The following is a 24,805-nucleotide window of genomic DNA, read 5'->3' on the forward strand; positions in this document are numbered from 1 at the left end:
GAAGAGGTTTCTCATGTTTTGCTAGTAATTATTTTGTAAACTGTTACTAGCAGAGAGAGAGTTGGGTTTACTCTGTTCTTCAGGGCTCTGTTACAAACTGTGGCGACACAGATGGGATATTTTCAGTGAATGTCTCTAAAGTGTAAGAATCAAGTAACTGTTTTCCTCGAAGTCCAGCTGGCAAGTCAAAAGTGAGTCACACTGAGTGAAAGAGACATTTATGCTTCCTACTATACTTCCAGCCTGGATACTGTAACTGGATATGTAGTGCTGCCCCAGGACTCAGTCGCTGCAGTTGTTCTGTGGGTGTAGGACAGTCATTCATTCTGCTGTTATTATACAGTGTCTTATTTCAGTTTGCCAGACAACATTTAACCTGAAATTTTTCTTAATTTCCTTCATCAGTAACTTTCCCTATTATTTCTGGGAGTGGTTTTTGAGGGAAAATAGCACTGCACATCAGTTGTGCCTCACCAAGAGCCCGTATGTGCAGGTCAGAGTTGCGGGTTGGGCTTGGTGTGCTGTACTTGTCTTGTCAGCCCTGCCTGAGCTGCCATTGGTGTCTCTTCCCTCAGACCCTCATTGTGGCTTGGATCAGAGCAAACCTGAGTGTTTACATCTCCCGGGAGCTGTGGGATGAGCTGCTCAGTGTCCTATCTGCCCTGACGGACTGGGAGGAGCTCATCAATGAGTGGGCCAGCGTCATGGACTCCCTGACAGCAGTGCTGGCCAGGACTGTGTACGGCGTGGAGATGACAAACCTGCCCTTGGACAAGCTCAGTGAACAGAAGGAAAAAAAGCAGAGAGGCAAAGGTTCATCTTTGTGCTTCAGTACTTTTTTTATCAAACTGGTTAAATATTGAAGCTTAACCTTAACAATTAATTTAATATTAAACACTACTTAATCTGGTGTAAGAACCTGTTTAATCAAATGTGAAGCAGTTGGGATTTGTGTGTTGTCATCCTTTACTGGGGAGGAGAGGTAGTTGGGGGCAGGCTGGGGTCTTCACCTACAGTCAGGTTTTTTTGGATAGAAGAGATTAAATGTGGTTTCCTGTGCTGTTGGCTGGCACTGGCAACTCTATAAAAATTCCTTTCCGTGTATTTTTAGTAAAGTTTCTAATTTACAGTATTTTAGCTGCATTTGCATGCCACCTTGAGATCGATGCACATAGTTTGAACTACCAGTTGGTTTTGATTAATAGTAAAAGTTAACCTGTGTTGTTTAAAGTACTAATATTTGCCATGTCTGAGTCCATTTGTGCTTCAGCAAAAATACATGCCAAAGCATCCAGTGCCAGAAAGTTTTGTGTTCTTTGTCCTAAGGCGGTGTTTTAGAGCCTCAGAAGACAGCTGTAGTAGGAAGATCTTTTTCCTTAAGCTGGAAAAGTCACCCTGAAGTTGTGGAGCCAATGAGATTCAGAAGTGCCACGACCTCTGGGGCCCCAGGAGTGGAGAAAGCAAGAAACATTGTCCGTCAGAGAGCCACAGGTTAGACCACAGCTGAGTGCTTTGGTACCCAGACACTCAGTAACACTCAGGTTTTAAATCTACCTCTCAGGGGTGACTGCTGCCAAAAGCAACTCGATAATTAACTGCCTCAACAGAGAGGTTGCACATCCGTGTCGGGATGTCTTGGCCGGTGTGAATCACAGAGTCAAAGTATTTTAGTCAAAGCAGTGTTAGTCAAAGCTATATAAGCTTTTAGCTACAGGACATTGAATTGTGAGTTAAACCTGTTCATGTTAGGGGTTTTTCTAGAGGTACATGACTATTTTTATCAGTTCCTAAGAGAGCATTTATTACTGTCAGGCAGATAGCAGGTATTGATACAGCTATTTCCTAGGAGCACAAGATAAACCAGGTATTTAATAAATAATATTATCCTTTCATAGTTGCTTTATGTGCTGTCTTTTTCTTGGCATTATGAGGTTTTCCTCTCATGTGTATTTCTGGAAAGAGGAAAGCAGGAGGGAGACTGGGGTGAGGAATGTTTGAGTAATGACTGAGACCCCAGACATGGAACAGATCTCAGTTTGTTCAAGCATTTCAGCAGCCTGAACCTGGCCTATCTTTATATCATGTCAACATGTTTCCATGTGCTGGTTCGCTGGGGTAGACTCCTGTGGAAGCCCCGTGCTTTGAGCAGGAGCTGCTGAGCTGCCCAGCTCCCTCCCCAGTTCCTTACCAGGAGAGCTGGAAGGAGGGAGAGCACTTGGGGTGGTTTGTGGCTCCATGGCTTAGCCATGGCCTCCAGCCTGGATCACAGAGTGCTTTGGCAGTAGAGCCAGTTCAGTCTGAGTTTTATTTCTAAATTCAGTGAGTCCCTGTTTGTGCTCTAGTGAGGGGTTCTCTCTACTGCTGCAGCATTTTCCCCTTTGACATCCTGCCAGAGCAGTAGGGAGAACCTGGAGGTGTTGATACACAGCTTTTCATGTTTGTGTGTGTTCAAATAAAAGGCACTTCCACACTTGCTGTGGACCAGAAATCCCCGATTATTACCCTTTCAGTGTGAGAGTGTTGCACAATATTAACTTATATCTCAGGGGAGAAGCCCCTGTGCTTACTCTTAAAAAGCTTTATCCCAAAACTCTGGGTTTTGTTGTGTTGTGACACTCAGAACTGCAATATTTCACTGTTTTCCTGATATAATTATTGCTCTATTTTTTCCGTAAGCTAAGCGAAGCCAGTCTATCAGCAATTGTGTCCATCTTTATGAGGCTTTGCCAGCCACTAAAAGTGTACCTCTTCTGCTTCACACTGTGAGCTCTCTCTTCCCTGGTATCTCTTACACTTCTTGCTCTCACAGACTGTCAGGTACTGTACTTTAAAGTCATCTTTGATATCAATGTTCTTTATATTTTTAAACTGCTCTCTGTCTGTTCCCTTTCTGTCCAGTTGGTTCTTCTCAGAATGTTTGCAGCCGTGCAAGCAAAGCAGTTTTTGTTCATGTTGATATTAAAGACTGCCATCAATTGCAATTAAATCTATATTGCCTAGTAACTAAAGTAAAAATTCCCATGTTTTACTTCTTGGGAGGGATTTGTGACTCCTGAGTCCTGCCCAGACTTATTACCTGCAGTAGCAAGAGAAAGGAGAGTTCTGTACATGGTGCTTTATGGCCCTGTGGGGATTCCTGCTCAGTGAAACATCTTTGGTGTGTTTCCATCTCAAGTTATTTTGGGGCGAACACTGAAATTGTTCCAGTTAGTGAATTGCATTGAATGTTTTATTTTATTGCTTTCTGTAAAACACTGAAAGTTAGCTGAAGCCAGTCAGTACCAGAAATGTTCGTTTTTGTGCACGTGCCTCCTGAGATAACTTACTGAAATACCTACAGTGTTTATCAAGTAGTACAGCAATATTAAAACTTGCACACTGCTGAATGGAAACACTGGAGTGTTACTAGCTTTTTTTGGTTTGTTTTTTTTTTTTTTCCCCCAAATGCTAAGATAAATGAATTTCTAATAGTGCTGTGTTGCTCTGCAATTTCAAGAGTTCCCATTGCTCCTTCCCCAGCATGTCAGTTTATTTTCTCTTGGGGATTTTCATGCCTCTCTCTCCTCCTTTTGTTTCTCATTTGCAGTTACAGCCAAACCAAAAGCTGCCTCGTTGTATTTGTCCTCACAAGCTAAACCCAAGTTATATGTAGCTCAGAGCTTTTTTTACTCTTAAGTTTTTGCCTTTCTTTATTCCTCCTCCCTTCCTCTCTTTCTGGAGGGACTCAGGGAGCGTAGCCGGCTTCGCCGTGCACTGCATTTAAGGGAGTTCTGTTGCCTCTGCTCAGTCTTTCTGTCTCGAGAATGAACAGGGTCCAGTTGGGGTCTCCAGCACTGAAAACAGAGCTTTGTTCATGGGACCTCCTCCTCTTTGTTAACTCCCAAAACCACATCTCTCCTTTCTAGACCTTTTATGCTGCTCATGCATCTCTAAACTTTACAGTTTTTCTAAGGATATTTTATAGAACTTAAGTTATAACTTGTCAATTTTATCTTGGGAATTGTAAATATTTGCAAGGGTCACTTTTTCGTATAGCTTAGGTGAGGAGTTCACAGATGTACATATGAGCTCCTGCAAATATTTTGTGTTGTAATTAAATTGACAGAAGTTGAAGAATCTCAACAGCTGGAAAATTCAGAAGGAACAGAAACTGCAGGCCTATTTGCAGACCAAGAGCAGCAGCTAACTCGAAGCAGCAGCACTTCAGATATTCCATCTGATTTTTTTCAAGGTAATTCTAATAAAGTACAGCAATACTGTGTTTTTCAAGGAAAAGATTTGAGACTTGTTCAGCCTCACAAATGCTGCTCTTAATTACTTTGGTTTCCAGATCTCTGAAATGCTTTTTTAGCTCATTTTCTTAGTCCTTGCCGAAGTTAGAGATTGTGAATGCCAGATGTGACCTTTTGTAAAGCAGAGAGGCCAAAAATGAAACCTGGAAATGTGTGTGCACTTTGTATGTAACTCTTCGACTTTTCACCTGACTTGCAATTGAAATTGTGTATTCAAGCTGCAGTTGGAGTTCACTTCCTCTCCTGTATGTTATGCTTCTGAAGGATTTGTCGAAGCATCTTGTATCCCATTTAAGTGTTGTATGGCCCTTAACTATAAACATGAGATGCGTAAACATAGCTGAAATTTACATGAGACCTCCTATGTATTTTGGTCCTGCAAATGTTTATAGTTCTTGTTTCCTTTCTGAAACTTCTAGGTAAAAAGGCTGGAAATTCAACTTCAGACTCCAAATCAGTTCAGGAAAGTAAAGGACATGTAAAGGAGTATGAAGCCGAGCAAGTAAGGCAAACCCAAAAGTAATGTCTGTGAAGATCAGTGTTTTCTTAGCAGTGTTTTCTTTCTAATCAGAAGCCTTTTAGCATTCAGAAACTCTAGGAGATGAAAGTGTGAAAAGCAATTAATCCCATTTCTGGTGTGGAATCTGGAAGTGAGCCCCGTAGCAGGTTATTGTCCTGCTGGGTATGATCAGTTTGTGTCTCCTGATCTCATCAGCTGCTTCTGCAGTTGTATCTCTGTTCTAGTCTTACAAAGGGCTTTGGTCTTTTTTGAAATAACAAGAAGTTCGTAACTTTTAAAAGATAAATAATTCATGGCTATTACAGAGCTACAGTACACTGGAATAAATGTTTGATGGTTTAAAGCACTGATGAAAATGCTTCTGTTCAGCACAGTTCCTATCACCAGCCGTGCATGGCATATGTTACTATGAGTTGACATTAGCACAGGCAAACTTCATACATTTTTAATGGCAACTTTTGACTGAATAGTTGAAACAATAAATGACTTATCCTGATCCCCTCTGTGAAATATGAAGGCTGAAAGATTTTTTTTTTATACCCTAACAAATTATTTCGGCTTTGTTTGAAAAGCATGGGTTAAAAAATCCTGCTTGTTGGTGTGAAAACAGGTTGTGAAAGGGAGGATAAAGAATTAAATGGAAAGCCTGATGTTTTCCTAAGGACACTGACAAACACTTGGGTACTCTGAATATTCATGAGAATGTCTTGACTGGATTGTGGTTAATTTCTAATGAAATTTGCTGGAGTGTGGTGCTCAGAGCTGTATAAGCTGAGATGAATTCTTACTCTGCAGATGCTAATGCAGAGGAGCAGCAGTACAGCTGAGTTGGATCTGAAAGCAGACTTGCAGCAATCACATGGGTATTACAGAGAGAGGGAGAAAAGTGAGTACCCTGAGAATGTTTTTGTCAAGTGCAGCACATGAAATCTGCTGTGATTTTATTGCAGACAGCCGAGACGCTTCTCTGGGGCGCTCTGCTGCTGTGGCCTGGGGCGCAGGTATGAGCAGCACTGTGCTGTTTGCAGGTGAGAGCATGAGCAGTGACACATCCCTGGGCTGTGGAGCTGATGTGGACATCACACTGGTGGCCTGGCAGGCAGCTGAGGATGACCCCAAGGCTGGGTCGGCTGCAGTAACAGGTGAGGATCCTGCAGTGCCACGCTGGCTCCAGCTCAGCCCCTCGCAGGACCCCACCAACCTCACAGGTACCATATGCCCCGCACTGTGTGTGACCTCACATGTGTGCCCTAAAGAGGAGCTTGTGTTCCTCGCTTGGCTTACGTGGCACATGGCACGAAATACCCTTCATCATGCTCACTCAGAATAGTTTTGCACACCCAGAATGGAAGGGGTTTGGATCATCAATTGATTTGCCAGTAAATGATGATCTGGAAAGCCACCACCCACCCAGCTGAAAATAACTGTGCTTCTTAAAGTGCCCAGCCGGGCTGTGGTAGCTGGGCACTCATGGGCCTGCCCCAGTGTTGAAGTACAGCACACTAATATATGTTTTAAGTGAACAGGTTTTATTTCATAGCAGTATGGTCTGAGGAAATGTCTTACTATATTTTTGGACTGATAGGAAATAAGTGGTTCATTCTTTGCCATTTGTAAAGATACCCATCATCTGGTAGTGTGAGTCAGATACTAGGTCAGGAACTTAATGCAATAATATAGGGATGTCTTACAGGCTGCTTTCCTAATGGTTACACAATTTCAAGGGTAGTTTTTCATGTTGACTTTTCCTTTGAAGTATCTTTCCTTTAATGAACCAGCACACCTAGTCCAACTGCTCGGACTGCTGCTGTAAAAAAGGTAATACTGCCCATGGTAAGAACGATCGCATATGGTAAATTCATTGTTTTTGGCTGTGATGCAGGAATTGCTCCTTTGGGGGTACAAAGAGAAAGAGCCACATGTAGCAACCTGGCAGGTATTGCGGAGTGAAAGGAGAAGTGGGTTAACAGATGTGTCATTGCCCAGCAGAGCCGAAGTGCCCTTAACTGCATTCCTGCCTCTCAGCCAAGTCACAGCTCGCTTTGCTGTGGAAACCTGATAGGGTAAGGCAGAACAACACTGCCACTGAGCAGTAGAGATGCCGTTTCCCTGAGCACAGATCTGTAGGAGGTCATTCTAATGTGCTTAGCACATTCTAATATGTGGTTTAGCACTTTGGGATTTCGTAATGCTACAAAACTAAAAGGAGGGTAGAAATCCCCAAAGTTGTTTTTTAAATATATTTGAACATGAAAGCATCTAAAATGCCTTTTATTTCACTAACCTTCCTTGAGTCCTCAGAGGACATGAGTTATTTCCTTCTGCCTGTGTAGAGGTTTCCTGCAACTTCCTTCCATGCCTTGGTTGCTGCAGATATGCCTGCAGCATGGCTGTACTGCTGCCTGTGACAGTAGAGCAGCTACCAGCTCTAGTCATTAAAATGTGCACTTCAGTGTGGATTTGTACTGTTTAAGAGCATAAATCCCATTACCCTGACAGCCTTCTCCAAGCTCTGCTCTCTCAGGAGCTGCTCTGCATGAGTGGTGGTGCCTGAGCACATTCCTCAAGACTCTTCAGCCGTGGTTTTTTATTCCTTTGTCCAGTTGCATTGCCAGGTCTTGGTACACTGTGTGATCTTAAAAAAAAGGGACTTTTACAAATATAGAAATATTGCCTGTAAGAGCGAGTTATTGATTGAATACATCCCTCAGGTACCTGAATGTTGCATTTAGCTGCATTTGCATCCCTGCTGAAAAGCCCTCTGGGGTTGGGACAGTGTGGTGTGGCAGTGCTGTGCCCTGTGGTACTGTCACCTGTGAGCCCCTTTGCCTACGTTTGCTGCCATGTTTTTCTTTGACTCAAAAGCGGCTCCAGCAATGAAGGAGAGAGATTTAGGGGAGAGAATTCTTGTGAGATGGAAGATGGTTAGGAGGAGTAATGACCCGATTTTGTTGACCAAATTCATACTTAGGCTGCATTTCTAACTTGTGGAAATGGAACACTTTAAATTTACAGAGAGCAGTGAGTTTCTGGCTGATGATTGTAGTGTAATTGCTGGTGGAAGCCTTATTGGTTGGCATCCTGATTCTGCTGCTGTGCTGTGGAGGAGAATCCTGGGAATTCTTGGAGATGTGAACAACATACAGTCACCTAAAATCCATGCAAAAGTTTTTGGCTACCTTTATGAGCTGTGGTATAAACTTGCAAAGGTATGTGGTACTTACAGCTAATGATAACAACACATTTTGTTGTGGAAATGATTATTAAATGGGATTCAGTGTTAGCACCTGGAGCATAAACATGGCATGGGAGGGTTCTGTCATAAAGGAAGCTTTCTCTTGTTTAATTTCCAGCAGCAAACTCCAACAGAGAATCCTGTCCAATGACAAGAGAATTTAAATGGGGTGAGGAAACAGTAGCAAAGAAAACAAGAATTACAGACATTGTTTTTTGTGTAAAGGCCCACAGTGTGACTCAAACTGGCAATGTTTGCTTTGGCCAGGGAGCAGCAACATAGAACAAGCTTTCCTGATGGCTTTGGCTGAAGTGGGAACTCTGTATAGCCCCAGGTGTAGTACCTGAATGTAAATAAAGTAAAAGTAAAACATAATCATGCAAAAAAAAAAAAGTGTTAAAAAAGATACTGGTTTTATTAATGCTCTTCTTTAAAAACTGTCAGATCCGGGACAACCTCGCCATCAGCATTGACAGTCAGTCAACTCCTTCTCCTCCCGTCCTGATCCCTCCTCTCAGGATATTTGCATCATGGCTGTTCAAGGTCAGTTCTAAAGTTCTCACACAGGAGTATTTTCTTCTATATCACAGCTGAATGGGTAGGCATATAGTTGCCTTATTTTTAACTTCTACAATCACTACCGGCCAAGACAGCAAGTGCCCTCCAAAAGCTCTTTGGAGCAGAATAGAAGGTAATGCGTGCTTTGTGGGAGAGCTGCTGGACACATGTTGCATGGGCTGGCTGGTGGGGAAGGCAAGGAGTGATGCAGGGTTTGTTGTTGTTGCAGGCAGCCATGCTGCCCAGTGAGTACAAGGAGGGGAAGCTGCAGGCATTCCGGCTACTCTGCGCCATGATGAGCCGGCGCCAGGACCTGCTGCCCAACTCTGACTTCCTGGTGCACTTCTACTTCGTCATGCGCCTGGGGCTGACCAGCCAGGACCAGGTACGAGCTGTGCTTCCTGTGCTGCTGCTGTCCCGTGCCATGGCAGCAGGAGATGCTGCCAAAACCTGCTGCTGCTGTGGGCACAGCAGTTGTTCCGGGTCTCCCTGTCCTGGGGTGGCCTCAGGAATAAAGCATTTGGTATGAGGTGAGGAAAAGACTTAGTTGGGCTGTTAAATCATGGTTGTCTCACAGAGACAGCTCAGTGCTCATGGAAACTCTAAGAAATATTCTTTGGACAAAATAAAGACTAAGAGCACTTGCATGTGGTGTAGGAATGAGAGCAAGGGCTGCAGCTCTGCTGGGCTTGGCAACAAAGGGCACAGGGATTGCTCAGGAAATTCTGGGAGTTACTAATTGTGCCTTTAGGAAGCCAGACAGGTTTGGTTGTTTCTGAGATGATAGAGGGAAAGAAGGAATTGTTACCAGATTCTTGCCCCTTGGTTTCCCTCCTGAAAAGTTAGAGCATTTACAAAACACCCCTTTTAAATAGATAAGAGTAGAGAGACAAAGGTTTTCTCATGGAAAATCCTGGAAGTCCTGCTGCAGGACTGGAGTGCCCATCACTCCAGGGTTCCCCAGGTATTTTTCATCCCCCACACTGCCGTCCCTCCATGGTTTCCCTGGGTATTTTGCAGGCTGCAGCTGCTCTTTGTTCTTGCTCCCCACTCTTGTGGCTGCATTTTCCTCTTGGTGGCACACTTGACCGCAGGTTGGCTGCTGCGTGTGTGTGTGTGTGTGTGTGTGTGTGTCCTTCCCGCCTGCTTTCCTTAGCTGTAGAACTGGATGAGGTGTTAAGTGTCAGTGTCTTGGAGCAAGGTGTTGATGGGAAGCAGGATCCTTATTTCTGCTCCTCTATTTCCAGCTCGATTGGCTCCAAGGTGCTTGCTGGGTGCTCAGAGAGTGGGAGCCTATTTATCAGAGAGGGTGTGGAATCACAGGGAGCAGTATCACTGGAACAGGGATCCTAGCATGCTTTCCAGGATTTCAGAAATAAAGTAAACTTGGGGTGGCCTTTTTAACACAGAATGGGTTTATCTGCTAAGCACAGGCATAAATTTCTCCCTTGTAAGGAATGTTCACAGAAGGAAGTTTAGGAGGTGTCTCATTGGTGAATTATCCTTCTGTATGGATCACTAGCGCAACTTTTAGCATTTATGTGGGAAAGCCACAGAAAGACAGCCCAGCTCCAGGCAATCACCTTGGCTACTTCAGAAGAGCTTTTTAGGTGGTTACATAATTAAAAGTATTACAGTCAGGAACCTCTTTGACCTGAATGGTTTTCAATATTTTGGTTTGCGTGACAAATGTTTTTTTGAACTGTATTTCTCTTTTCACTCCTTACTCACTTAAGGATGTGAAAATAGGAAATTGCTGCTGTGTTGTGTAGCTTTTGGTGCCGCTAGAAAAACAAAATAATCTGATTTTGAATACACTTGGCTTGAATATAAGATAAATGAGTACAGTGTTTTTCCCAGCAAGTGCAGCCCAACTTTGCAGCCTGGTCTTGGTGGGGGGTGCATAAAAGAGCAATGTGAGGTGTATTTTATAGGAGGCTCCCATGGCACTCTGAACCCAGGATGTAGCAATTAACTCAGCAGAGGCCGACTGCGGGGTAATGAGCTGCAGCTAATTTGTCCATGTGGAAGTGTCTAACAACAAACATCCCTGGAGAAGTGAACAATTCTCTGCAAGAATTGCATCACCTCTTCAGGTGGTAGAAGCCTGGCACTGGTGGCTGCTTGGAGTGAGCTGTAGTCAGGGAGCATGGGAGGGGCCCAGGGTCAAGGGCCAAGTGACCATCTGTGGGGTGCCTCTCTCCTGAACTGCTCCAGCCTGTAGCACTGCTCTGCTGGGCTAGTCCGGGCTTTTTTCCTGTTTTTTTTTTTATGAATGATGTTCATTTAGGCTCACAGCCTTCCCTTCCTGGCCTCCAGCGTGAAGGAAAGAGAACTGGGATGTTCACTACCACAGTGGGGACTGGGGAAGGTACTTTACCTATGGTTAGGGGCTTGAAAAACAGGAAATGTTCCTGGGGAGTGGTTGGTAGGGATGCTGTGGGACAACCTGCTGCAGTTTGGGTGGGCATAGCTGCCTTCTGCTGTTAGGTGAGCCTGCTGGTTGGAAAACTCCTGTTGGAGCAACTGCAGCTGGGTTTGGGTAATAAATGACCTAGTCTTTTGGTTTGGGTAATAAATGCAGCTTTGTTAATCAACCCAAAATTTGACACTGCAATGCACAGGTTTTGCAAATACCTGAACCAAGAAAAGAAATGTATTTTATTATTGCTCTTTTATTACTATTGCTGGCTGCTTACTGTAACAGTACTTTTTGCTTCATTCACCTGAAAAAGTTTATAAGCATCTCTTTGCTCCACAGCTTCCTCCTTTTTGCTGAATAACAAAAGGACCAAAACACAATCCCCAAAAGCTACCAACACTTCTCAGAAAATCAGCTGTTGGCATAATTGGGATTCTTCAGCTCGGGTCTTTCTGGCATTTAAATAATCCTTTGAGGCTGCTGGTGGTTGTCTCCTAAGAATTCTGTGGGCTTTTGTGTTGCCGTTTCTTATTTCTGTCTGAATTTCTGCCCGTAGTCTGAGAGAAGAAGGAAGTGCAGGTGAGGTGCTTACCTTGTAGAGACACTATAAAAAGAGGCAGGTTTTCAATCCTTTTTCAGGTTTCAACCCTCTGCTGCTCAATGTCCTTTTTTTAGCCAGTCTCACCCTATTACCAGGGTAAGCATCAGTTACTGTGCCTGGTGCCACCTGTCACCAGTGCTGAGGTGTCACCTGGCACTCAGAGGTTACTGGCAAAGTGAGCAAGAGGGTCACTTGTATTCTTGACTTTGGGAATGAGTTTAACAAATAATAAATAAATATAAAGTATAGTCATGCTTACTTGCCAGAGGACCTCTGGAGTAGGACACTTCTGTTTTTTGAGAACATAATCAAAGGTAGAGACTTCAGAGGTTCTCTGTGGAAAGGACAATGGATGGCCAAGGGAGGAGACTCTGCTGGTGGCTTTTTCAGTTCAGTGATATGAAGAGCAGAACAAACTTTAAATATGGAATAAGAGGAAAATTGCCACAGTCCAGCCAAGCTGACAGATGTCCTGGGTGATTAAATGTCAGCACAAGCAGCAGGCCTGCCTGTGGAGCACAGCCTGGCTGCAGCCAGGGCACTCAGCAGCTTTGTTTTAGTTCAGTTCCTTTTAGCAGTGCAAGGATACTGTGGATGAGAAGCTCTGTCAGTAGAGGTGCTGAGGTATCAGTGCCCATTGTCCATAAGCCTCTTTATTTGTTCCAAAGGCATTATAGGTGATGATGGAAAGGAAGCTGCAGCAGCTCTAAGCTTCTGTAGAAACACCCACTAGAGCTCTCTGTATGGAAAATGGCTAATATGTAATAGGAAACATTTCTCAGCAGAGCTGCTACTAGAGAAGTCATTAATTATCTGTTTGTGTTAACATTGCTTTGACATTAAAAAAAAAAAATAAATGGCATTTGTGGGCTTTTTTATCTTTCTGCCTGATGGTGGAGGTACAACTGACACCAAAGAAGGCTTCAAGCATCAGCATTTTCTTGTTCTTCAGTAGAACCTTTTATACCCCTCATCTTCATGCATTACATCTGTCTGCTCTCTGTTCCCTTTGGTGATTGGTCAGTATACCTGGGCACTCCATGTCTCATTGCCTTCAATACTGTTCACCTGTCCTGCACAGCTGTAGCCCCACTCCCAATTACCACAAACTGCCCAGTTGTCACTCAGCAGCCAGGAGCAGAGTGCAGCAGCAGCCGTGTAAAGGTGCAATAAATGAGTAGCTTTGTTTTTGTTCCCTGTGGAATGAGTGCTTCAAGGACTGCTTCAAGATTTCTGCCTGATGGTGTTGCACACGAGGGCCCTTAGTTGTACAGAAACCATTGTGCTGTTTAGATTCTTTAAACTGCCATTTAAAAGGAAATAACCTTAATGTAGTCTATTAAGGCTTAGATTCCCCTATTAGCTTCTTGAGACTTCTTTCCAATGGCTGCCATGATTTTCTCCCCCTTTAATTCACCCTTTATCTTATTTCCTGGGGAAAATTTGCCTGTGTGCTCCCATTATGTTCTTTGAGTGCTTTGAAAAAGTTAACAGACACCATGTTTCCAGTGAGGGCAAACAAAAGTCCAAATGCCAGGGTCTCATAGGAACTCTCACGTCCCCCTCTGCTCACCCACACCAGGCTAAGTGGGAGGTGCTGGATAAAAGAGCTGGAAGATTGACTGGAAGCAAGGGGGAGCCAACTTCAGGAGCTGTGCATTCGGGAATGATTTTGGTAGTTTTGTTCTTTTCTATCTATTTTGCTGTAATTCATTTGCCCTTCCTAAGTTGCATCCATCCCACCCAAATTCTGCTGCTGTGGTCCATGTTCTGTCTGTCAGAGCTTGGAGCAGTGCTGCCCCAGGCACCTGGGAGAGATGTGTGTGGGGACACAAAGGCAACTCCACATTCCAGGCAGTGCTGTGGCCTTGGCACCCACACCCTTGTACCTGTATCCACTGTGTGCTCTGTGTATGCACAAACCAAAATATTTATTCTAGTCCTTTATCCTATTGCTCTCCCCACTTGTGAAAGTATCAGACATGCTCCAAAATGGGAGAAATTAAAAAAACTCCCTCTATTGTATTCCAGCCCCAAGGGACTTGGGCTATAAAATGTGAGTGGTTTGGGGTTAGGTTTTACCTGGCACATTCAAATGGAGCTTTCTGATAAATTAATCCTGGGTCTCCCAAGGTTGTCAAAATACTTCATAAGTTTGTGTTGAAACTTAATTTCTGACAAGTTAACTCTTACCTAAAACTTCATGGTAGGTAGGAAAACTTGGCATAAGTAAATGGAAGCATTTGTTCCTTTAAAGTAGTAAAGGGAAGTCTTAAGCCTTCTGTAAATTAATAATCTTTCCCATGCCATAGATCTCAGCTGGCAGTGAGGTGTCTGTCGGTGAGGAACAGAGTGAACTTTCAGTGAAAAATCCATGTTGTTCCTGTCGAGGGACAATTGGAAACATGAGGAAGGCAGCTGGCAGGCTATTTGGTTACACCTGTAATCTGCAAAATCTTGAACAAAAATTAGGTGAAGAATATTTTTGCAATTGACCTTTCAGTGAACTTGCATAAATTTATTTTGCTTACTCAGTGGATATTTATGACTTTATAATTTGAATTACTAGATTAACCTACAGTGAAATATGATGCCATTTATAGGGTTAATGCATTTGAGCAGGACATGCATGCGATTTCCCCCTCCTCTCCCTTTTTCCCCAGCTTTAACACCACAGAGCATCATTCTGAATTGAAATAGTCCATAATGGTCCTTTTTTCACTTTCCTTTAACAACATGAACACTAAATTATAGCTGTGCAATTATGTAAACAATGGAAATGCTTCCAGAATGAATACTTCCTTTTAAATTTTCATTTTGTGTAATTGCTGAAAGGTTTGGAGCCATAATAAACCAAAATTATTTTACACATTTATCGTTCTAAAGGTCAATTACGAAAGAAGTAAAGCAACAACACTGAGCAGAATGAGTAAACCAATTTCCACGGCCATCACCGTATGTTTTTCTTATGGCTTGTGTTTTCCAGTTGCTGTGTACATAGCATTCAATTAAAGTGATTCATTGACCAGGCTGGGAGCTGCTACCCAGAGTTTACGTTTGCAGGGAGGGAAGGAAGCCTGGCTCTGTTTAAATTACCTGATTTTGCCATATCACTGATAGCACAGATGTCCTGGCTCCCTCATCCTCTCACAAGCCTCTCTCTGCTGATAAGCTCCCTAAGCCCCCGGATTGCTGCCCCAAATGCTGTGGTGGTGTCAGCTGGGCGCTTTGCTGACTGGGAAAGGGGGCAAAACTGTCAGGCTGGCAGGCTACCTGTGCACACTGTCCTGGGCTGGTGCTGACCCTGCCCGAGCAGAGCCGTGGTGCCATGGGCAGGGGACAGCCTGCCCGGCCCGAGTTGAAGTGCAGTGACCTGAAATGCCCAGGGTGATGTGCTCAGTGCCTGGGGTGAGCCCGGCTGAGTGGGTTTTTCTGCGGGCCCTCCCTAGGGAGATGGTTCCTGGGTGTGTATCACTGCAGCCAGTAGCCTGTGCTGGGAATTTGAAGGGAAGCCAAGGACTGCTTCAAGAGCTTTTCAAAGGGAATTTTTGAAAGGTTTCTTGCTATGGGAAATGATTTATTTTTAGTAGCACTACATCTTGTAACTGGAGAGTAAATCCCTGCAACCTTTTGGACTGTGTGTGCTGTCACAGCGTTCATGTACAACAGTAATGTTTTGTGGCTCTCCTTGCCCCACTATGGGATGTGTTCTGTGCAGGGAGCATGGCCGGGATCTGTGCCCTGGTGTGTGACAGATGGGAGCTCTGGGGTGAGGACAGGAGTTAATGCAGTTGTTCGGAGCAGCTCCCTGTGCCACCACCTCCCCGGCCAGGTTAGCCCAGGCTTTTTTACTGTGGCATATGTCAGCAGCAGCCTGCTCCCATCTGCTGCCCTGCTCAGGGCTAGCCCAGCCTTACCTGGCCCTGCTGTACAGGTGTTCTGTGCTGGACCAGGACAGAAAGTTAATCAGCCCTTAATTATAACAAGGTATGTCCTTTGTTCTGCGCCAACCGAGAGTTTACCACCCAGTTTATGAGCTGCTACATCCATCTGCTTTGCTTCTCAATGTTTGCATTGACCCATATTGACTTAAAATGTATCAAAGGAAGTGATTAAAACAAGTTTAAACATTAACTTGAGTGGCATTTTATCTTATTCAAGAAAGTGAAAGCATTATCTGCTACTACGTTAAAAACTAATACTGTATATTTGAATATATAGCAATTTCTTCATAGGACACTGGTGTTGCAAACACTTAGTGGATCACTAAGTAGGGGCTGTGCAGGTGTTCAGAGGGCTTTGAGAAAATAGTGTTGATGTTCAAGCTTCACTTTGTGAAGAGAAAATTGGGTTTGTCAGCTTTAGCTTCTGCTGTAAAGATTGAGCATGTGGGCACATTATGGGGGTCTCTAGCTCAGGCTGTCTTTCACATCATGAAACCAGTAAGGATGGACATGGGAAAGGGTTTTGCTTTGCAACTTTTCAAAATTTTATTGAATGGAAAATAATTATCTACTCAGTATAGAAATAGCTTGATGTAACTTTTCAGCAAATACAGTGTCACAGATAAAAGATTATATAGATTTTATGCCTAATTTTAGACCTGCTGAAAGCTTGCAGGGAAGAAATCCTAAATATAGGAACTTTGGTCTAGTTTGGAGAGACTGTGAAGACTTAAAATGTGGAAGGACTAAAGATGAAAGGCTTATCTGGAATGTGTTCTGTACCACAGGGTGATGGCGAGCAAAGCTGGGGCTGCTGCTCTGTTCCTTCAGGGCACCTGAAGCAGAGAGTGGACCTGTGGGGGGCAGCTTGTGTTCTTGTGGCATAGAATTCTGAGAGATTTGAGAAATTCACTCCTCTGGACTGCTGCAGTGCTTCATGTTAAGTCCATTAAATGTTTGGATGCTTGAATCCAAAGTCTTGTTTAACAGAATGGTTGTGTTTAGGCACGAAGAGACATGAATGGCGGTATGGGCTTTGAATAGGAATTTAGGGGTACAAATGTTTTACCAAAATACCAAATGCACTTTGGCTACTCGACACCCCTGAAGTGGAAGGTGGTGATTACTTGGAGCTCAGTTTGCACACAGTGCTCTGGGAATTTGCATCTCAATCACTGTGGGAGTAGGGAGCCTCAAAGTTAAATCTTCTGACACTCTCCCTTTTTCTTTCGGGCTTCCTGGCTTTCCTCACGGGTGCTTCTCTTGCAGGACATCCTGAACACCGTCATAAAGCACTGCCTGCCGTGGTTCTTCTTCCTGGGGCTGCCTGGCTTCACAATGCTGATCGGGGACTTCCTCGGAGCAGCAGCACGCGTGCTGAGCACGGACACGCTGGAGGTGAGTGTGGCTGGCTCGGCAAGCCATGCTGACAGGGTTCTCGGGGTGGATCCTGGGTCAGCTGGGGTGGGAAATCCTGGGATAAAGCAACATGCTGGTGCTGCAGTGGTGTTTGATCCAAAGGCTGAGGCGTGAGGAAAGCGTGTCCCGGCTGACGCTGCCGCACACCTGTAGAGCCCCATGAGTGCCACTGCAGCAAGCAAACACCGAGAGAGAGCGGGGAACTCTCTGGGTGACTCAGCATCTCAGGCTAAATGTCAGCACTAACAGAAATGTGACTCTAAACTATTAAATTATCAAAGGATAAGTAAAATAGCAAATAAATGAGGAGTTGCCAAAATACAGGTAAAGGTCTGGCAGTCCTTGGGAGAAACAGGAAAGCTCTGTTGCATGTGAAACACCAGCTCACAAGAGACTGTTCAGTCTGTTCTGGCTCAGGGCTTTTGCTGCTGCTCTTGACATTTGCATGGCTGAGCAGGTGGCCCTGCGCAGGGCCACAGCCCTCTCCTGTTTCAGCAGAGCTGGAATGGTTATCCAGCCACGCTTCTTATGTTGTCACTCAAAGAGCTTGGTCAGCCTCATTGTTGATCCAAAGCTTAAGTGCTAATAAGAAATGGATGCTCAATTTTCCAGGGAAAAAATACAAACCAAAACACCCTCTTCCATTTCTCCTGCATGCATAAAACTGGGCTTGCATTGCATTTTCAACATTACACAGTAGTTAATGTGTTTATAGCTTGTGCTGTGGTGCTTTTGATGGCTCTGTTGGAGTAGGGATCTCTCTGCACATTGGTATCACCTGTGCAGCGAGTGTGAGTGGGTTCTGCACTCACTTCTCTCTGTGCCGCAGGATCATCTCATAGCAGTGATGGATTAGTGCTTCACCTCCTCACTCAGCTTCTCTTCAGGGGGTTCTGTACTTCCTGTTGGCATCAAATGGCTGATTGTCAGATTGAGTAATGAGGGGAAGTATTAAAGATGTAGGATGAACTCAGGAGTGGGGCCAGGTGCCAGTGGGGGTGTGGTTCAGCCTCACCAGGAGAACAGAGCAGCACAGCAGAGAAAGCATGGGCAGGAAGGTATGTGTTAGGTACTGCTTACACCCAGCTCTTGCTGGAGTTGCAGAGGAAAAGCTCCTCGGTTGTGTTCCCTGGGACAGCTGAATGCTGCAGGAATCATGTGTGAATCTAGCAGGCTGAGTATGGCAGTGCACACTGGCCTCAGAGCTGAAGGCATCTCCATTTCTGAAGGGTTTTCAGTGACTATTTTAGTGAATATTTTTTTAGTGACTATTTCTGCCTACTTGTCCTTTGCCAGGCTCCCCGGTCTGAAGCTCACACCATCCTTGGTGCTCTTGTGTGCTTTCCAAACACCTACCAAGGAATCCCAAGTTTGGGACCCATCTCAGAAGCTCGTGAGAACATCACAGGAACTGCAGATTTGAAGGTAAAGCCACATTTATTGTAAATCCTTAGGTAGCCTAACCTGGATTCCCTATGTGCTGACTTCATTCCTGCCCAAGTGGTTGTCCTCACACAAGCTTCTGTTGCTTTTCATAAACGTGAGGCAGCACAGTGATCCACTGCTCAAAATTAGGGATGGCTGGAGAGGAATCTCCGAGTTCCTCGTGTGGCCTGAGCAGGCAGAACCAAAGGGGTTGCAGAAAACCCTTCACATGCTTGGCTCTTGTTCTTGCTTCTTTATCAGGCCTTGGAGAGTCACTCCAAGGTGTCTTACTTATAAAATTAAGACAATTTTATCTTTTCTGTACTAAAGAATACACTAAATTTTTCATAACATGTTGTGGTTAGAATCTAAACACTACAGTTTGTATGGAGTGACCACCACTTGTTTGTAACTGCCCCTTGACACTGTAAATGAATTTATTTCCTCTTGCTGCCTATACATTAATTGTAAGCTGATTTGATTTGTCCTCAAGGGCCTGTATATGTGAGTTGTAATCTGTGTTTCTCCCTTGACAAAATACAACTAGCATGAGGTAAAGATGCTTTAGCAACAGACAGAGAATTAAAGTGACCTCACCTGTAACTATGTCAAAATTAAACAACTTTAAAGTAGATGTATGAATAAGATGCTTACTCTAATTTATTTTCTTATTTTAGTATTGCCTCATAAATATTTTATTGAAGAATGCTACAGAGGAGCCAAGTGAAGCTGCAAGGTAAAATACTGAGTAAAAGAAATGGGAAAATATCATAGAATTAGTTAGGTTGGAAAAGACCTTTAACATTATAAAGTCAAACCATTTATGGCTTGGAAAAGTCTTTCTTGCTGCTTATCTTCTGCTGCTGCCTTGTGGTTTGGTCCTGTGAGGTTAAGCCTTACTCTGCACTATGAAGGTGCTGGCCTGTCGTGTTGGAGGGGAAAGAGAGATCTCATCTTTGTCCATTTCTTCCCCCTAAATACTCCTCTAAATCTCATGACCAGCTCCCTTTTCCTTTTCACAAAGATGCATAGCCATCTGTGGCCTTGGCGTGTGGATCTGTGAGGAGCTCACGCAGTGCACGAGCCACCCCCATGTGAAGAAAGCCATCAATGTCATAGGTGTGACACTGAAGGTATTGCTGTGGTGGGCTCTGATCAATGCGCTTTGGGAAAAAAAGGCATTTTCACTTTGCAAATAATCACTGATAATCTGAGGCACAGGCTGCTGCTGTGGTGTCCTGTGCAAGCATGCAGAATATTTGCAAAAATAGTCTGTGTGCCTATAGACTCCTTACCCAGCAAACTCACATAAAAGATCACATAGTGGCAAACCTGCTGGTTCCTAATGCTGACAATGTGATCTCATAACACTAACATTTTTTATTGTTTGCAAAGATGCAAAATAATGAAATGTAGAAAAACTGAATGCAGTGTATTGTACCTGAATATTTTATTTGACTTTTAATCACCTTTTTTCTTCCAGTTTTCCAACAAGCTGGTAGCTCAGGTAGCTTGTGACGTCCTTCAGCTGCTGGTGTCTTACTGGCAGAAGCTTCAGGAGTATGAATCCTCCCTGTGCCGGAAAATTACGGAAGTGTGTCATATTCTTTAAAGTGTTTGTATGGAAATCATATGCAAAGTTGTCTTAATCCCTTCCTTGGGCTGCTGTGATTTTGTTAACTCCTTTTTTTTTTATTGTTAGAGAGGTACTTGCTACACTCCCTGGACCAGTGTAGGTCCTCTGTTTGTAGTGACTTCTGTGCAAAATGCTCAGTAAAATGGAGTATTGATTGGCATGGGCAAAAATGCCCATTGGCATGGGTAAAATGCCCATTGATTGGCATGGGCATTTGGATGCTCCTAGGAGAACTTAACCTGTTCCACGCCCTGTGCAGTGAAGGTCTGTCTCTGCAGAGGAAGAAGCTGAGTGTCTTTCTGATACTTGGTTTGTTTGGCTGCAGATCCTGGTGGCTACAATCGCGTTTCTTCTGCCCGGTGCCGAATACTCCTCCATGGAAGTGGATAAGAAGGTGTGTCACTGAAAAGAGCTGTCTCCATTCTTTGTGTGGTTTGGCGGGGGTTGGGGGTGTGTTTAAATGAGGTTGCTCTGAACTAGAGCTGAATTTTAAACTTTCCAATTCATACCCTAAAGTCCGGGTGAATTTAATAGAGTGTACCTAAACAGTGTGATCCATGTTCTTGTTCAGTTCATAGTTTCACTGCTGCTTTGCTTGCTGGACTGGTGCATGGCACTGCCCATGAAAATGCTGCTGGAGCCCATGTCTGCTGGTGCTGTGGAGGGTCAACATCCATCCAGAGCTCCTTTGCTGGATTATATTTACAGAGTGAGTAGGGGGAAGGAAGATGCTTTACTCTGCCTGGCTATTTAAAGATGCCTTTCACACACCCAGAAGGCACAGAAGCAGCTTTGTCGAGCACTAGAAAATCATGTCATCCAGGTGAGAAGTTACAAATGCAAAATGTTAAGAAGATAAGATTAGAGATGTAGAACAGATAGGGGATGGTGAAGACAAAGGTAAAATGCTTAAAACAACGAGCCAGGGAAAATAATCTTTGCAGAAATATTTGGATTATTTGAAGTGGGCTGCTAAAATATAGAACAAGCCCTGAAGTGAGCTGTTAAAAGTACAGAATCAGTGCAGATGGAGACTGTTAATTTAGAAATGCTGATTTTGGACACAGGTGGATTGTGTAGTGTGTCAGAACTGGGGGTCCTGCTCGCTGGGTGTGTTGGGGAATGTACCGACTTGGTCACTGGCTCCGTGTCCCTGCAGGTCCTGCACTGCTGCATCAACGGCTCCAGCACCTACACGCAGCAAAGCCACTATGTGCTGAGCCTGGCCGACCTCTCTTCCTCTGACTATGACCCCTTCTTGCCACTGGGGAATGTCAGGAGCTCCTCAGAGCCAGCCCAGTGCCCCTCCTCCACCGATTTGGGCAACCTGCTCACCGTGGCTGAAGGTAAGGGGCGTGCCCAGAGTGTGGGGCTGGGTCAGCATATATGTGCAGTAGTGGGAAGTAGTGTTCCAGGTTCCATCTCTGCCTTGGAAACGTGCTTCTCCTTACTGCATGTAGCAGCCATTCCTTCAAAATTGAGCACAGCTCTCTCTGGATGAATTCCAGTTGCCTCTGTGATAGGATGTTTGATTGCATTGCCAATGCTGCTTCTTAGAACAAATTCATGTTTAGAAGATGTAAAGGGAAGGAGAAATACTGTAAACCACAGAGAAATAATTTTACACTGAACATGAAAAAAAATAGAAATGAGATTTCTGGTTATAAAAGGAGCAACATTCCCATGGGAGAAGTGGAGGCACAGCAGTAGCTCAAAGCACAGTCACTTTATGAAATTACTGATGGATGTGCCTGTGCGGAGGGGACCATCTGAGCATCCACGAAGTCTCTCCCTGCCTCACTTTCCCACCTGCCAGGGATGGAGGAGCATTGCTTTGCAGTGCTATCTCTGGTTTTCCTTGGCTTTTCCGTGGTGTCACCCTCCTGCTCTGACGGCTGTGGGGATGTGGTGAAATAAAATAAAACTGTGGGATGGGTAGGATTTCTTGGAAAGCTGTTGGAAATATTTCCTTGAACAGGAAGGATCAGCAGGTCACATAGGGCAAGCTGCTGCAATGTGGCAGAAATCTGCACATGCTCCTTCTCTATTGCCTCTTGCTGCTCTTACTGATCCATTGTGTTTTCCTTGGTGGTTTCAGAGAAGAGGAGGAGGAATTTGGAACTGATCCCTCTCACAGCGAGGATGGTCATGACTCACTTGGTGAATCACCTGAGCCACTACCCGCTCAGTGGGGGCCCTGCCATCCTCCACAGCCTCCTGAGCGAGAACCATGACAATTCCTACGTGGAGTCCTCCGAGCTGTGCTCAGAAGTGTTCCGCGGCCCCAACCTGCAGCTGTTCGTGTTCAACGACAGCACTCTCATCTCCTACCTCCAAATCCCTGCTGAGAAGAAGGTGGGTGCCGAGCCGGCAGCGGCGCCCTCGGACGTGCGGGTGATCATCCGGGATATCTCAGGGAAGTACTCCTGGGATGGCCGGATCCTGTATGGGCCTCTGGAGGGTTGCCTGCCGCAGCGCAGCACGGCCGGTGCCTTTGTCATCTCCAGCGACCCGCAGCAGCATGTCTTTCCCCAGAATGATGTCTCCCAGGTGGAGGAGGGAGAGGATGCCCTGGACCAGCTGCTGGAGAGGATCGGGAGCAGCAGTCCTGAGTGCCTCCTACACCCGCAGCGCAAGCTGAATGAGCCAGCGCCACCACCCTGCGGGATGAGCCCTGAGCAGGAGCGTGCCATCACCGAGGCCCTGCTGCAGCAGAGTGCCCAGGAAAGGGAGTTCATTCTGAAATGCAGCTCAGACTGCAGCATGAGCGTGGCCCGCCAGGAGCCACCGCCTCCTGCCCAGCCCCAAGCCTCCTTTTATTTCTGTCGGCTGCTGCTGAACGACTTGGGAATGAACTCCTGGGATAGAAGGTAGGAAGAGAGGATCCAGAATGTGCTTGGGGTACTCTTCTCACTTTTTACCCCTGAATGTGGACATGCTTAAGAAAGCAAGGATCATACAGTTGGGGGTAAGAGCAGAGTTTTGAACTTCAGTGATTATTTGAAATAGACACCAATAGATTGTGTATAACAATAATTTTAAGCAATCATATCATGTTAATTCTCTTAGCTATTTAGATGATTAAATACTGTGTCTCCACTGTGTTGCATTTGCCTTCAAACCTTTTCTGTTTATTTTTAGAAAAAGCATTCATCTGCTGAAGAAAAATTCAAAGTTGCTGCGAGAACTGAAAAATCTGGATTCCCGCCAATGGTAGGTGATGTGTACTGAACATTGATAAGGTTAGTGTTTCCCAAGGAAGAATGAGTCACCAGAACCAAAACTTCATTCCTGTTGAATCCAAATATTGGTATGAAAATTGGAGTGTTTGTTTCTCCAGAGTTCTGTAGCCTGAATGGAGAAGCCACCTGCACTGGCACTTTCTCTGTGTACAGAGAACTCCAAATCAGTGGCAAAGAATAAGAGATGTTTTTCAAGTTTGCTTTAGCTGAGAGCAAAGGGAATCAAATTGACTGTGACCTGGGTACAGCTGATACAAAACAGTATTTTGTAAAGAGTGATCCCTGTGTCAGGAGAAGTACTTTGAAGGGTGATCCATCCAGAACTGCTCCCCAGCCAGGAAGTGGCAGAATGAAGTTCTGCATGTTAGGGGTTTTTTTCCATTAATTGATATAGAGCTGTTTGAAAAACATCTGCAGCATTGCAGAGTTCTCAGTTTCTTCTATCCCAACAATTTCCACATCAAATGTGCTTTGCATGTTTTCAGATAAGCCAACTGAAAGTGTCAGCCTTGTAAAACTTTGCCCAGGGTCTGAAAGTCAATAATGCCTCTTCTGCCTTGTATGTCATCACCCTGTAATTAAAATTCTGTAGATCAAATTATGCTTCCATTAACACCTGTGCCACCTCACTGTCTGTGCAGTGCTGCACAGATCTGAGTAATTAACCCTGTAATTCGAATTTGGCACCAGTTCTGTGGCTGATGTACAGGAGGACCAGGTTTGACTCTGCTCTTTTGGAACTGGGGTGTCTCTGCAGTGAGGTTTTTTGCAGTAACAAAAAAAGAGGGGGAAATCTGAAAGTGAGTGATGTATTTGTGTGCAGAATCGACACATGGAGCTAAATGTGGGCACCTTGTCATATGTTTGGAGTGCAAGGGGATCTGGAAAATAATTTTGAGTTGAAGCTTGTTTAACTTTGATTTCTTTTTCCATCCCGTGGCAGTCGTGAGACTCACAAGATCGCCGTGTTCTACATCGCTGAGGGACAGGAGGACAAGTGTTCCATCCTGGCCAATGCCAGGGGAAGCCAGGCCTATGAAGATTTTGTTGCTGGGCTGGGCTGGGAGGTAACAGCCATAATTTAGACAAGCTACCTTGTTGCTGGTGGCACTACACAGTTTTTAATTCACCCAAAAAAAAAAAAATTGCTACACACTGATGCTTAGCTGCTTTTAGCTCTTGCTGTGTTCAGAGCACACTCAGCACAGGAGTTCTTTATGACATGTTTGGGTTTAGTTTGCTTTGTCAAAATGGTGTGTCATAATCTAAATGCCATGAACATTTTGGTATTTGGCAAATCCAGAGTAGCTGCATATCACATTTAAGGATCCAAGTGCCACAGCGAGATGCAGCATCCTCAGGCTGGTGCTGTTGGGAAAACAAACAAGCCTTTGGAGTCAGGCTTGACTTCAGAGAGGTGTTTCTTCTGAATAAACTTCCGGAATAATTTATTCTAAGGGTGTTTTTTCTGTACAAATCTTCAGTTTCTTCTGCAGTTTTCCTGGTTTTCT

General features: G+C 44.6%; 1 protein-coding gene across 2 annotated transcripts in view; it reads left to right on the forward strand.

Moving 5' to 3' along the window:
* The window catches only part of RALGAPA2 (Ral GTPase activating protein catalytic subunit alpha 2), a 90,918-nt gene that overhangs the window by 20,567 nt on the left and 45,546 nt on the right, over window positions 1–24,805 (forward strand). The window contains exons 15-35 of one of the 2 annotated variants that reach the window (XM_053973929.1): window positions 576–813; window positions 1,327–1,491; window positions 2,677–2,817; window positions 4,106–4,231; window positions 4,712–4,794; window positions 5,608–5,698; window positions 5,841–5,954; window positions 7,828–8,021; window positions 8,492–8,590; window positions 8,835–8,990; window positions 16,842–16,970; window positions 18,288–18,416; window positions 19,094–19,152; window positions 19,441–19,549; window positions 19,900–20,010; window positions 20,378–20,446; window positions 20,624–20,761; window positions 21,212–21,398; window positions 22,151–22,922; window positions 23,194–23,265; window positions 24,238–24,361. In XM_053973929.1, coding sequence (XP_053829904.1) covers window positions 576–813; window positions 1,327–1,491; window positions 2,677–2,817; window positions 4,106–4,231; window positions 4,712–4,794; window positions 5,608–5,698; window positions 5,841–5,954; window positions 7,828–8,021; window positions 8,492–8,590; window positions 8,835–8,990; window positions 16,842–16,970; window positions 18,288–18,416; window positions 19,094–19,152; window positions 19,441–19,549; window positions 19,900–20,010; window positions 20,378–20,446; window positions 20,624–20,761; window positions 21,212–21,398; window positions 22,151–22,922; window positions 23,194–23,265; window positions 24,238–24,361 — 3,306 coding nt within the window. The remainder of the gene's footprint in view (window positions 1–575; window positions 814–1,326; window positions 1,492–2,676; window positions 2,818–4,105; window positions 4,232–4,711; window positions 4,795–5,607; window positions 5,699–5,840; window positions 5,955–7,827; window positions 8,022–8,491; window positions 8,591–8,834; window positions 8,991–16,841; window positions 16,971–18,287; window positions 18,417–19,093; window positions 19,153–19,440; window positions 19,550–19,899; window positions 20,011–20,377; window positions 20,447–20,623; window positions 20,762–21,211; window positions 21,399–22,150; window positions 22,923–23,193; window positions 23,266–24,237; window positions 24,362–24,805) is intronic. The other variant, XM_053973930.1, reaches the window with a different exon arrangement.

The sequence above is a fragment of the Vidua macroura genome, chromosome 3, assembly GCF_024509145.1.
Source record: "Vidua macroura isolate BioBank_ID:100142 chromosome 3, ASM2450914v1, whole genome shotgun sequence".
NCBI classification, from domain to species: Eukaryota; Metazoa; Chordata; class Aves; order Passeriformes; family Viduidae; genus Vidua; species Vidua macroura.